At 39.4% G+C, this 14,673-nt stretch overlaps 1 protein-coding gene across 1 annotated transcript in view; it reads right to left on the reverse strand.

The window, feature by feature from the left end:
• ttn.1 (titin, tandem duplicate 1) overlaps positions 1–14,673 on the reverse strand; it is a 211,255-nt gene that overhangs the window by 97,887 nt on the left and 98,695 nt on the right. Inside the window, exons 85-106 of the mRNA XM_060928917.1 lie at positions 11,552–11,694; positions 10,843–10,966; positions 10,377–10,643; positions 9,923–10,020; positions 9,644–9,812; positions 9,299–9,565; positions 8,904–9,170; positions 8,541–8,819; positions 5,554–5,962; positions 5,319–5,443; positions 4,934–5,200; positions 4,557–4,826; positions 4,130–4,429; positions 3,724–4,026; positions 3,413–3,600; positions 3,204–3,318; positions 2,826–3,110; positions 2,559–2,710; positions 1,480–1,627; positions 1,179–1,356; positions 968–1,089; positions 594–881 (exon numbers count right to left, since the gene is read on the reverse strand). Of these exons, the coding sequence (XP_060784900.1) occupies positions 594–881; positions 968–1,089; positions 1,179–1,356; positions 1,480–1,627; positions 2,559–2,710; positions 2,826–3,110; positions 3,204–3,318; positions 3,413–3,600; positions 3,724–4,026; positions 4,130–4,429; positions 4,557–4,826; positions 4,934–5,200; positions 5,319–5,443; positions 5,554–5,962; positions 8,541–8,819; positions 8,904–9,170; positions 9,299–9,565; positions 9,644–9,812; positions 9,923–10,020; positions 10,377–10,643; positions 10,843–10,966; positions 11,552–11,694 (4,764 nt within the window). The remainder of the gene's footprint in view (positions 1–593; positions 882–967; positions 1,090–1,178; positions 1,357–1,479; positions 1,628–2,558; positions 2,711–2,825; positions 3,111–3,203; positions 3,319–3,412; positions 3,601–3,723; positions 4,027–4,129; positions 4,430–4,556; positions 4,827–4,933; positions 5,201–5,318; positions 5,444–5,553; positions 5,963–8,540; positions 8,820–8,903; positions 9,171–9,298; positions 9,566–9,643; positions 9,813–9,922; positions 10,021–10,376; positions 10,644–10,842; positions 10,967–11,551; positions 11,695–14,673) is intronic.

A 14,673-nucleotide genomic window follows, 5' to 3' on the forward strand; every position in this document is an offset into this window, starting at 1 on the left:
CCTATTTTTTTTTTTCATCTTAATTATTGTGTCACAATAAAACAACAATTTTCCCCTTTAAAGTGGTCGGCGTGTTGTGTAAATCAAATGGTGCTAACCCTCCAAAAATCCATTTTAATTCCAGCTTGTAATGCAACAAAACAGGACAAACACCAAGGGGGATGAATACTTTTGCAAGAGACTGTATATTTAAAAAGCAGCTTAAACTACATTTATTTACCTTCGCTTTTAATTAGTCCTCTTAATTATACGCTTAAAGCTGCTTATTCATTTTTAAATGATCTTAAAATTTTATTTTTGATTTGACTACTTATTTTTATTTCTGAATGACTTTATTTTTTCGTATTTTATTTTTAGTATTGTGTTTCATGATTATTGTTTTATTATTATTTTCTCATTTTAGTATGTCTTTTCCATTGTGAATCACTTTGAACTGCATTTTATGGAGGAAAATGATATAATAATAATAATAATAATAATTATTATTATTATTATTATTATTATTATTATTATTATTATCAGTAGTAGTAGTAGTAATCTGAATGATAATGTTATTTATAATGTTATAAAATATTGTATTGTACAGTACTAACCAAGAATGTTGACATCAACTGTTGCAGTGGCACGACCGCAGGTGTTGACTGCCTCAATGATATAAGTAGCTGTGTCTGCCCTCGTTGTCTTAGCAATAGAGAGTGTAGAGTGGCCAGGCTTTGTGTCAATAGTGATTCGGTCGTCTGGCCTCAGGATAAGGTCAGCTTTGGTCCATTTCACCCTGGGGTCTGGTTTTCCAAGCACATCTGCTGGAAGGTCGATCTTTGTGCCAGCCCTGGCAGTCAAACCAGCCAGCAGTTTGGCATCCAGCTGAATAACTGGCGGTTCTGTGGTAATGAGGTTGTACATTTTTGTAAGCATAAAAAATGAACTGCTAAGGCAATCAGTTGGTAACTATTGCATAAAAATTTACCTTTAGGATCAACAGCAAGGATCTCATCTGTTGCCTTACATGGTCTGCTAGCTCCAAGTCTGTTCACTGCCCTCACACGATAGGCATACCACTGTCCCTCAAGAAGACCTTTCACCTGAAACCTACATCAGGATAAGAGGTATAGATTCAAACATGCTTCGAGAATAAAGTGAATCATTTTCACTTGTAGTAGAGACGATCTACCACTTACTTCAGTTCAGGTATTGGATCACAACATGCTTCCCATTTGTCAGTGCCACGCTGGCATTTATCGACAATGTAGCCCTTTATAGGAGCACCACCATCATATGAAGGGGACTCCCAGTGCAGGAAAATACTCTTTGCAGATTTGTCTCTCCATTTCAGATTCTCTGGTGGTTCTGGCACAGCTATAATTGAAAACAAACCCAGCGTTCTTATCCATTTTATGTATTTTTTAAATCATTAAGGAAAGGATGGTTATGTGTATAAGAATGGGTAAAGGTATTCCCTTTCATAGTGTTATAACTTACTGGCTGGAGAGGATACATTCACTGCATCATCAGTATATGCTGGTTCCCCAGGACCACATTTGTTGCAAGCTGTTACACTGAACAAGTAATCCTTGCCCTCGATCACATCTGTGACAGTGTGCTCAAGGTCCTGCACACCAGATATCACCTGAAAGAGAACTCATTCTTATGATTCATTCGCAATCAATGATTCTGATTAAACTGTACACAGATCATGAACGTACATGTATCGATATACATGCACATACACACACAAGGGTAAGTCAAAAAGTTCTAAGACAGATGTTATAATTTCAAAAGGAATTCAAAAAAAGGAATACAAAGAAGGAATTCTCCAATGGAAACCCCGCTTACAGAAGTGTTTAGACTTAAATGGAGGATATGTAGAGAAATAGCTTTGTTATTTTCATAAATAAATATTTTTTTCAATTTGTCTTAGAACTTTTTGACTTATCCTCGTGTATACTGAGTTGCTAGTTTATAATACTTTATTCCAGCCATGTTCACTGGATATGATCAATTGCGTGCTCTGACTGGCTACTCTACTACTAGGATATCTGCTCATATACTATGAGTAGAGGAAAAATAAAATGGCAGAGTGCATCAAGTCAGATATATCAGTTTGTTATCAAAATAAATAAGGGGACAAAAAACCCCAAAATACAAAAAAAAGTAACAAAATATGGAATGAAAATATTTCATGGTAAGAGCGATTTTTTTTTTTATTTTCAAGAATTATTATTATTATAGCATTTTTCACAAATTGCTCCTGTCATTTTGCCAGTTTGTTTACATTCTATTAAAGCAGAAATTATTTTGTCGAACGTTTTGTATAAAGTTTTTATTTATCGAATTTGCAAAAAAAAGGCTCTGTTTTTCAAAATCCAGTGAATGTGGATAGAATAAAACAGTTATTCCACTCAATCTCATTGTACATGGCTTCCATCAACTCATGTACGACTTGATTTCGTGGAATAACTGGTAAGTATATGCTGACCTAATTAATAATTAATAAACTCTAAAATGCAAAATTAATAAATACTCTCAAAAAACCCCAAAAACATTGCTAATATGCTAACCTTGACCCACGTCTTGCGAGACACCTCTCTCTTCTCAATATTATACCCAATAACAGGACTTCCTCCATCATGCTCTGGCGCTTCCCACGAAAGGTGGACATGATGCCTGGACACCTCTACAACCTTGAAGTCTTTGGGTGCACTTGGGGATGCTAAATTAGAAATAGATCACCATTATAATTGTACACACCCTAAAGTTTACAGTAAAGTCAAATATATAACAGAACGTTCATTTACGGGTTTTTTTGAAATTACAGTTTGACATACCAATGACATTTACTTCAATCTCCCCAGAGACTGAAGTCACATCATTCTCTAAGTGTAAGGTGTATGTTCCCTTGTCTGGACGGACACTGGGGGTAATGATTAGTTCAGTATATGTAGGCCTTGTGATCATAGAGGTGCGATCTCCAGGAGTAAGCTCCTTATCACCAAACATCCACTTGGCTTTGGGTGTAGGGTATCCAGTGATGGGCACACGAATAGTAAGAGCGTTGGGGACAAAAACTTCTAGACCATTTTTGAATCCACTCAAATCCATTGTGGGACCAACTAAGGAGACCAAAAACAGGCCAAGAAACCCATAAGCATTCTGCACAACATTTCAAAATCAGATACATTGAAAAGTTGAGCCTGTACGATTACCATGTGGGTCATCTGCCAAGAGGGGTCCAATCTGTTCAGATGGATCAGAAACTCCAGCTGCATTTTCTGCAGATACTCTGTAGTGATACTTCTGACCAAACTTCAAGCCAGATACCTAGAATAGAGACAAAACACATCAATTAACTAAAGCATTCAACATTAAGTCCAAACATACAGTTTGTTTATGCAGACCTGCTTTTCCTACATACCCTATAGTAAAGGTCTGGGCAGAGCCTGGCATTGCACCTTAGCCAGTTGCTTGTGCCATCTTCACATTTCTCAATGATGTATCCTGTAATCATACTACCTCCATTGTTGAGTGGAATGTCCCATGCCAGCTGAACAGAATCTCTTTTTGGATGTGTGTAGTCGAAATTCAGTGGTGGGCTTGGTCTCTCTGGAGCACGAATAAGTATCAGAAGTACATTTACATTAAAACAAGTTTCAAAATTTTAGGTCAGCTTAAGTAAAATGTAACCTACATATAAACACTGCTTTCACAGAGAATTACATCACTAACCAATGGGATCCATGATCTTGACAGGATCAGTGGCAGCACTTGGCATGCCAAGTCCAGCTTTATTCTCAGCTCTAACACGGAATATATACTCCTTATTCTCAACAACATCGTTCAGTGTGGCTGTGCGATCCTCAGCACGGACTGACATTGCAGGCTCCCATTTCACAGATGTCCTATCACGAAGCTCAATTACATAAGACGTGATCTCAGATCCACCATCAAACAGGGGTGGTTGCCAAGTCACTGTGCAACCAAACCTGTTAACAATTCCTACCATGACATTCTGAGGTGCATCGGGAACATCTGTAACGAGAAAAAGAAAGGAAGTCAAAGTTTGGCCCTTTCTTAAAGTTTATAATAAAACAGCATGTAAATATTCATCGGAAAACGGAAAAGTGGTGCTGACCAAATTTATTCTTGGCTTGGACAGCTTCATCTGTACAGACTGGCTCTCCATTGCCAACTCTGTTGCGAGCACACACACGAAAGAAATACAAGTTGTCTTTCTGCAATCCCCCAACACAGTACTCTGGAATATCAGCCCGGTTAGTGGCCAATGTCCAAGCCTTGCGATTAACATCACGTCTCTCAACCACATAGGCCAAAATCTTGCTGCCACCATCACTCTCAGGCTCATCCCAGGCCAAGCTGACCTCACCATCAGCGGTGTCAACAACTCTCAAATTCTTCACAGGCCCAGGAACATCTACAATGAGAGTCTAATTATCAATTACAACATTCTGTGAAGGTAATATCATTCTATATATACACTACACAATCTGAACAGAAAATATGTAAGGGGTCATTTATGGTTTTCTGGATTACTAACTCACCAATAACATCCAGATTGATGAAAGCCTCTCCCTGACCATGCTTATTCTTGATGACAATTTTATACCGGCCCTGGTCTGACTTCTTAGTGTCCTTTAGCCTGTACTCTGTCTTGTCAGTGGTTGTGTCAATGTTTTGCACTGGAAGGCTGATGTCATTGAAGAACCATTCAGCCTCAGCACGAGGGTAAGCATCATAGGGAACTGTCAGCATGAAGGGCTTTCCAGCATCTGTTACAAGAGTCTGGTCTGTGGTCTTGATTTTTGGTACAGCTGTAAGAAAGGAATCAAGCAGAAATTTTAGTATAAAACATATGAAGCTACGTCATTCATATAAATGTATCACACTAAGTTTAAAAAAAAAAAAAAAAGCTATGTACCTGCAAGCTCAAGCTTGGCTCTTGCATCTTTATCCTTGGCGACAACTCTGTACTCGCCCTGATCACGAGGCCTGATCTCACAAACCTGAAGTCGGTGAACTTTGCCCTCATTGATCATCTGGTATTTGTCACCTTGGACAATGATCATGTTGTTTCTCATCCATTTAACTTCAACCCTATCTTTGTTCAGCTCAACCTCAAATAAAATATCTGAGCCTGGGGCCTCAAATATATCTTTTGGAGGTCTGACAATTTCCACTGGGGTCTCTAAAGAGGAGAGGAGAGGAGAGAAGGGAAGACCTATTGAGCATTTGTGTAGAATTTGTGGGAACAGTTTTGCAGTAAATGTGCTTTTCTCTCGACTATGTTTTGGTGGCAAAATAACCTTCAACAAAGAGGCGAGCCCTGGATCTTTTGTCCTCTACTCCACAGGCATATTCACATTCATCATCAGGTCTGCATTCCTTAATGAACAATGTGCATGTCTTTCCATCCTTTTCCATGTGATATCTGACAATCAAAATAGAACATGATTATTATAATTACATATTATCATATATATAATTATTACTGTATTTCAAAACCAATTTGGCTTCCCATAAAGCCAAAGGATAAATTACCTTGGTCCTTCTCTGATTTCACGGCCATTTTTGTACCATTTAGCCGTGGCCCTCTCCTTAGAAACCTTGCAAACAAACTCTGCATCCTCAAATTCAGTAACAGTCTGGTCTCTGAGCTGGGTGGTGAAATCAGTCGGAGCCTCACTGATGATCAGTTCAGCTGAAGACTTGTCAGTGCCAGCAGCTGCAGTGTATTCACCCTCATCATCCATGATGCAATCTTTAATGGTTAGTGTGTGCTTGTTCTTGTCCACCCTGTAAATAATTCGTTTGCTGAAGGTGATTTCCTCTCCTCCCTTGAACCACTGTACAGTCACATTTGGTCTGTTCACTTTGCAAGTGAAGCTGATCGTTTTCCTCTCCTCAGTTTCACGATCCTCAAGAGGGTCTATGATACGGAGCTCTTCCTCTGCAGAAAGGACAAAATGGTTACACGTTTTTATATTTACAAAATACAGTTAAGTTGGTCAGTAAAATGATTGAAAATCTTTTCTTTGTATTTTTGTTAGTTAACATAAAGGCTCACATGAATGAACAAATCACAGATTTTTGTTTTTATTGCATTTTGGAAAATATCACAACTTTTCTGGAAATGGCGTTTGTATAGTCTATCCAGGGACGCAGGAACTAGGGGTGCTGAGGGTGCTGCAGCACCCCCCTCCTGGACAACAGACGCAACTACAACATTGGCGTTGTAAATTCTGGCATACGTTTTTCTTTTATTCTAAAATAAAAACAAAATGAAAAAACATTTTTTTTTAATTTTTACATGCTTATAAGTAGTTTTAAATGTAATTTAAAAATTTGGTTTGAGGTGAGTGATAAACGTTTAGACCTCAACCAGACCGGAAAGAACAGTGGCGTAGAACAGTGCACTGGTGGCGGGAGAGTTCGTTTAGCTAGTGGTGTGTGTCAATGTAGCAGCAATGAGCCAGAAAAGGATTTCTGATTTCTTTAAAGATGGAGGGGGCCAAAAAGCCAAAGAGAAAAAGTCTTATGACGGAGGGCACGAGGAAGTTCAGATGAGTTCCTGTGTCCCTGGTAAGATTATAGCTCTGGCCTGGCTTTTAGTAGCCTACTGTAAGAAATAATACTGAGAATATAGCCTTTGGGCTATATTTGGTGCATCATCCGATGACATAGCCTACAGCACCCTGCACTTCAGATGAGTTCCTGCGTCCCTGAGTCTATCCACATTCACTGGATATGAGCAATCGCGCATTCTGATTGGTTGCTCTACTAGTAGGATATCAGCTCATATACCATGACTAGAGAAAAAGAAAATGGCAGATCGCATCAAGTCAGGTTGTTATCAAGTATTTAAAAGAAACAGAAATAGCTAAAAGAATGTAATTTAATTTGGTCCCCCCCAGTATCTCCTGTTCCACACTCCAGCCCATTCGGTGGCAGTAATGCACCTTTAAGGTAGTTTGCCAACCACCAAAAAACCCTAAAGAAGAAGAAGAAGAAGAAAATGGCGGAGCGTGTTGCTGAACCAACCGAAGATGAAATAAAAACTCTACTCGAAAACAAAACCCAAAAAAATACAAAAAAAAGGAACAAAATATGGAATAAAAGTATTTGATGGTAAGAACATATCTTTTTTATTCTTCAAGAATTATTATTATCGCATTTTTTACAAATTGCTCCTGTCATTTTGCCGGTTTGTTTACATTCTAAGCAGAAATTATTTTGTCGGACGTTTTGTATAAAGTTTTCATTTATCAAATTTGCAAAAAATAAAAATGCTCTGTTTCTCAAAATCCAGTGAATGTGGATAGAATAAAACAGTTATTCCACTCAATCTCATCGCACATGGATTATAGACAACTCTGTGCTACACTCCTCGTCGACTATCGGCTCATGTACGACTCGATTTCATGGAATAACTTATATATATAGTGGTTAACGCTGTCGCCTCACATCAAGAAGGTCCGGGTTTGAGCCCCGTGGCCGGCGAGGGCCTTTCTGTGCGGAGTTTGCATGTTCTCCCCGTGTCCGCGTGGGTTTCCTCCGGGTGCTCCGGTTTCCCCCACAGTCCAAAGACATGCAGGTTAGGTTAACTGGTGACTCTAAATTGAGCGTAGGTGTGAATGTGAGTGTGAATGGTTGTCTGTGTCTATGTGTCAGCCCTGTGATGACCTGGCGACTTGTGGTTAGGTTAATGTGGGACGGCCTTGGGCTGAGGTGCCCTTGAGCGAGGCATCGAACTCCCAACTGCTCCCTGGGCGCTGTTAGCATGGCTGCCCACTGCTCTGTGTGTGTGTGTGTGTGTGTGTGTGTGTGTGTGTGTGCTCATTGCTCACGTGTGTGTGCGCATGTGTGTGTTCACTGCTTCAGATGGGTTAAATATAGAGAGGAAATTTCACAAGTGTATGATGAATAAAGTTGTGCTTTCTTTCTTGTCTTTTCTGTGCAAAAGTCTGAGGCACATGTAAAGAAATGTTGTCGACCAAAAATGGCTTAATTAAATGAAATGTTTCAACATTAAAAAATGCTACAACAGTCATCAGTGAGCCATAATAACTGAAACAGAGTCAGTATTTGGTGTGAGACGACCCTTTGCTTTAAAAAAAAAATCTCCGTCTCCGGTCCAGTGAGGTCAGTTTTATGTGGAAATGATCTGTAGGTTTTCCGGAGCATCTTACAGAACCAGCCACAGTTCTTCTGGACACTTTGACTGTCACACTCGCTTCTTCATTTTACACCAAAACCCAGCAGCCTTCATTATGCTTTCTTTTTTCACCTGAAAAGTGCTCTCTTATGGAATACGCTGCTCAGATACAAACTTTTTTTTCTGTAACATTTAATTTTGTGCTGGAAAACGAATGCTTGGACTCTAAAATGTCTTTGTACTGACTCGATAATGTAGAAATCATAAAATAGAAATCTATAACAAAGTTTGTATGAAAAAAAATAGGGCGCCTCAGACACAGTACTGTACGCGCTCCAATAGACAGCCATAGAAAGACAAGATGGGAGCTTACCTATTACACTGACTTTTGCGGAGCATTTGACCTGTTCCCCACGCTGGTTGATCAGTGTAATGGTGTATGTAGCCTCATCTGACTTGTCTGCAGCTTTGATCCTCAGAGAGAAAATAGTATCTCTTTGCACCATGATAAACTTGCTGCTTTCAAACATCGTCTCATTCTCCTTCATCCACTTGGCCTTAGCTCCCTCTGAATTAACTTCGCAGTTAAGAACAATTTCTTGTCCTTCCTTCATTTGGGTGTCTTTGATAGGAGTGATGATCCTCAGTTTTTCTAAAAAGATGGAAAATATTCGTAAACCTTCCTAGTTTCATCCACATTTGAAGTAGAAAAAGTGAATCACTTCCAAACACTTACCAATTACATGCAAGTCTGCAGAAGCTTTCACAGAGTCAATGGAGGCAATGAAGGCACCTTCATCCTTCAACTCACAGTTCTTAACAATGAGAACTCTTCTCTTGCCATCACTAACAAACTCATACTTGTCCCCAGTTTGAAGCTCCTCGTCACCTCTGAACCATTTAACTTCATGGGTCTCTTTGGATACTGAGCACACAAATTGTGCCTTTTCACCCTCTACCACCTCCTGGTTCTGGGGCTTGGCAATAAATTCAGCTGCCAATTCTAATCAAACATAAAGAGCCAATTTTGCATGACTAAGTAAAGGGATATGGTTGAAACAAACTCTTTTAAAGGTTAGTTTCTGCAGAATTCTATGAAAGAGATCATGAGAATAAATTTTAGTTGCTTACCATTGATCTTTAGTGTTGCTGTAGTTTGTGAGGTGGGCAATTTGCAGTGGTACTCTCCAGCATCCTCCATATGAAGGCCCTGGATGATAAGGATTCTCTTTCTGCCATCTGCAATCTGTTCATATCTGCCACCCTCAAACAATTCCTGGTCACCTTTATACCATGTAACCTCTGCATCAAACTTGGACACCTCACAGATCAGTTTAATACTCTCAGTTTCAGTGCCTTCAATATTAGCCAGGTTCTTTGTGAATATAGCCTCTTCCTCTGTAAGCAAACCAACATTAGTTTGGATATTGTGAATTCAATTTTTATGTACAGAAATTAAATTAAAACTAAACTCACCAACAACAGTAAGCATGGCAGAAGATTTCGCAGTTCTGGCATCGCATTCGTATTCAGCTTCATCATCAAAGACGGCCTTGCTAATGATGAGAATACGCTGCACTCCGCTAGCAATAATCTCATACTTCTTTCCCTTTCGAATTTCAATGCCGTCTTTGTACCAGCGGACCTAGTGACACAAAGGCCCACAGATTATTTCCAAATTAATTTTTACTCATATATAGATGCATCTCATAGAGGAGTAGTGACGGTCAGCTAGTGCTTAAGTCAATGTAGTACCTTGGCACTTTCACGGGAAACTTCACACTCAAATTTAGCAGATTCCTTTTCCTTGACCTCAACATCATGAAGAGGTTTCATGAACTCAATATGTGGAGCTGAAAACAAACCATCAGCATGATATGAATATCTATGAGCTAGTGAAACAAAAATTATTAAAACCTCAAATGGTTTTTATCTTATTCTACACTGTCAGAAATAGGGGTACGGTGGGTGTCCATTTCTGTCCCCCAAAGGTACAATCTACACTAACGTAGCCCCTGGAGCTCATTATTGGACCTCAAAGTAACTATGTGTACCTTTTTAGGGCCAAAAAAGTGCATATGTTCCCAAGCAGTACATAAAGGGTACAAATAAGTACCTTCGAGTGTCCTGCCCCAGTGACATGCTGTTGTATCAATAAAGGTACAGTAATGTACTTTATTTTCTGAGAGTGTAATGTCTTTTCACTTACGCTCAACACTCAAGAACGCAGAGGTCTTGAAGTGTTTGGCATCACACGTGTATACTTTGGAGTCATCAAGAGTACAGTCTTTGATTATCAGCTTCCTTATGCAGCCTTCAGCCACCATGTCATACTTCTTTGTTTTGTGAATTTCCTGCCCGTCTCTGAACCATGTGACATCAGCTTTTTCTCTGGAAAGTTCACACTCCAGAATAGCAGTTGCCTCCTCTTCAACAGTCTGGTCCTCCAAGGGCCTGGTAAAGTCAACAGGTGGCTCTGTAGGCAATAAGAAGTTATAGAAGTGGATATTCAAAGTAATGATTCATGATAATGTGAAATGTTACCACACACTAAATAAATACATTTAAAAATAAATAAATAAATAAATTTGCAATGAACATGTATCTGGAAAAAAAAATACAAAACATTATCTGGAAACTGTTACAGCTTTATGTCGTAATGTTCAAAGTTTTACCATTTACTGAAAGCATGGCCTGGGCTTGAAAGTCCTTTGCCACTATCTTCACAAAACCAGCATCCGTCATCTCGACGTTTCTCAGAGTCAGGCTGTGCAGTTTACCCTCTGATCTGGTCACCACCTGCATATTACAATAAAACCTTCTTCAGAGCAAAGCTTGATTAAAGACTAATACAGTACTCTTTTTAAACCGAGTTTGGGAACATGTTCATCAAATGTTTCAAAATTTAACAGGAGAAATAAGTCTGCTCTACTGTTCAATGTGATATAGTTTATTATTATTATTATTATTGAGAATAATATGCTCATCTATTTTCATAGTAGTTCTAGAATATTACTATTACTCAACAGCACACCTCCACTTTAACAAACACTCATAATGTTGGTAAAAATAGATCGAGAAATACTTGGAGGGCAGAACAGCTCAGTTTGTTATCTCAAAAACCTCGACTGTAGGTTGGCCACTGGCCTTAGATTCATATAAGAAGAAAACATCTTCATGGTAAATCATAATTAAATTTTGAAAAAAAAAATCTGATTTAAAAACCAAATAAAGACATTTATGTAATATGTTCTACGTGTGTGAAGGAGTCGATATGTGCAGTTCCAGAAACGTATTGCTGTGTAACTTTGCAGGAACAAATCCAGAGAATCAACTCAAGATGTTAACAAATAAAAATATATAAATATTTATCTCTAAACTTACTATGTCACTTGGCTCCATTTTCCTTGTTCCAACGAACCATTCAACGACAATGCCCTCATATGAAAGCTCGCACTCAAAAGTTGCCGTTTCTCCAGCAGTAATTGTGATATCCCGAAGAGGCCGCAGAAACTGAATTGTCCGAGCTTGGGATTGAGAAGAAGTCATAATTAGTAAGCTCAGGAAATAAATCCTTTCTCTTAAAAAGCTTCAAATCCTTATTCTGCTCAAGTACTCAACAGGCAAGACGTGCCTTCATTGCCTAAAAGCTTCTAGTGCAAACTCAGATTCTCATTTTATCAATGGGGCGCCTGCCACTGGGCTCACCATGATTTCATGGCATGTAATTGGTCAGCTAGCAGGAACAAAGGATAAGAGCTGCCAGTCATCCACTATCTCCTCAAGATAAGGCTAGCAGAGTCTAAAATAACCACATGTTCTGATTGGCTAAAATCTAACCATTGCTGGTTGCAGACAAACTGGGTAACAAATTAATAACCCTTTGGTGACTGACCCCTTGAAAATGGTTCCTCCAGGAACCATGACGTTTCAGTTGTCAAGACAACGGAAAAACTAAAATACAAATACAAATATAAGAGCATTTTGTTTTGTGCACAAGAGCATTGTGACGTATCTTTCTGTTTTTGTATTTTAGTTTTTCCGTTGTCTTGACAACTGAAACGTCATCGTTCCTGGAGGAACCATTTTCAAGGGGTCAGTCACCAAAGGGTTAAAGGAAAAAAACAAATAGTGTTTTAGTAAGGTGTGAGTAGACACACCACATAACAGAGCCACTGGACCACTACACATACTCTAGCCCACTGGTTGAGAATATAACGCAAGCTGATACCATTGGACTGATGTTCTCAGTCACCAGAAGACCAACAGTTCTCCTTCTTTTTTCCCCTTACATATCTGCCTAAATTATGGGTATGACCTATTTGGACCATGATGTGCAATCCAGATAGCAATTTGATCTGAGCCGGATCAGCACCGGATGTACCCCAAAGTCCGGTCTGAATACAGCAAACGGATCCGTCCCACATAACTTTTGCTCTCTGCCCCGTATCTGGCACAGATACAATTTTTGGATCTGGAACGGATGTGGGCCAGGTCTGGCACAGATCACTAAAAACACGTGTCTGTTGAAACTGTTGAAGAAATTGTTGGTGTCTGTTGAAACTGTTGAAGAGCGAACCTGCGTGGTCCCGCCCCACGGGTGTATAAACCTATCACTGTGTATCATTCTGCTCACATCCGACGCTGACCCGGGGAAAGGGTTGGCCTGTCAGACAGAGCCAATGAGGACCTTAGAACATCAGCCGCGGACTGTAATACTATCTGGGACCCTATTCACTGATGTCTTTTCCATAGATCTAAATGTACTACATATCAGTTTAATCACTGTTTCTGGATATTTTTTTCTCCATTTTCCCTTTAATTTGTCTGCGTCTGCTATTGTGACACACCATATAGGGATGTTCAATAAAAACAATATTGGTTAGGTAACATGAAACAATCTAAAGGGTAATATGGACTTTCTGCATTTCGTAATACCAATCAGTATTAAGTTTTACATTTCAAGTCCAAAGTTATTTCATACTATTATATATAAAGGATATTACATGATTACACGTAGATATGAAGTTTATCTTCAAGTGATGAGTGTATCTATCACGAGTGAACAAAGTGAATGAGTGATATATTTTTCAACATGAGAAGATAAACTTCACATCTTTGTGCCACCGTGTAATGTTCTTTATATTATATGGGCACATTCACAACAAACAAACAAACAAAAAAACGCAAGTTAGTCAAAAGAATTTTAATTTTGAACCGGTTCACCATTTTGACAACGCACGTTTAGTCAGCAGGAAAACACTGGGAGTGACGTCATCGGAGTGAAATATTGGGAATTATTATCCATACAGGACACTTTTTCAATGGAATAAAAACATGTTCTATTCCCTTCTAGCGGGTTTCATTCATTTGGTTTGACAGCATGAAATATTGTTAGCATATTGCTTATCCTACGTGTATTACGTCACTCTACCCAATGGAGAATGAGCGTTGAATACAGTTTACGATATTGCACGGTCATCAAGACAACGTGATGTCACACCTCGGAGACGTAAAACTTCTGCGCTAGCAAGCGACTGTGACAATTTGTAAACAAACATGGCTGCCAGGTTTGCTTCGTTAAATACGGAAGATTTTGAGAGAATTTTGAAAGAGAAAGACGCGTTGAACACCCGAAAGGAATGTGTATGTATAATAATAATAATAATATTGTCTGGCTTTTTTCGTGGTCTATCAGATATATTCCATTCAGCTACTCGTCTTCGACTTGTTCAATATCATGCTCACTGAATGGAATATATCTGATAGACTAATCTATGGGGATAGATTAGGGATTAGCTCATGTTTTAAGTCATTCAAATTCTGTAAAGCTGCTTTGCGACAATGTTTATTGTTAAAAGCGCTATACAAATAAACTTGATTTGATTTGATTTGATAGACCACGCCACACCAGCCAATATTATTTAAATATCACTCAGATCCGCAATGTATTTCAAATGAAGATAAACTTCATATCTTCAAGCCAACATGTGATTTTCTTTTTATTATACTGACACATTCACAAACAAAAAGTCCCCAAATTTATCAAAACAACTCATCGATTTCATCATGAGTGACAGAGATTTATGTCACGGTTTGGGGGCGGCACGGTGGTGTAGTGGTTAGCGCTGTCGCCTCACAGCAAGAAGGTTCCGGGTTCGAACCCAGCGGCCGGCGAGGGCATTTCTGTGCGGAGTTTGCATGTTCTCCCCGTGTCCACGTGGGTTTCCTCCGGGTGCTCCGGTTTCCCCCACAGTCCAAAGACATGCAGTTAGGTTGACGTGGGGTGGCCTTGGGCTGAGGTGCCCTTGAGCGAAGCACCGAACCCCTGACTGCTCCCCGGGCGCTCTGGTGTGGCTGCCCACTGCTCTGGGTGTGTGTGTGTGTTCACTGCTTCAGATGGGTTAAATGCAGAGGATGAATTTCACTGTGCTTGAAGTGTGCATGTGACGAATAAAGGTTTCTTTCTTTCTCCATGTCCCAGATGGACATCAGATGAAAAATAC

This window comes from Neoarius graeffei, chromosome 9 (genome assembly GCF_027579695.1).
Source record: "Neoarius graeffei isolate fNeoGra1 chromosome 9, fNeoGra1.pri, whole genome shotgun sequence".
NCBI classification, from domain to species: Eukaryota; Metazoa; Chordata; class Actinopteri; order Siluriformes; family Ariidae; genus Neoarius; species Neoarius graeffei.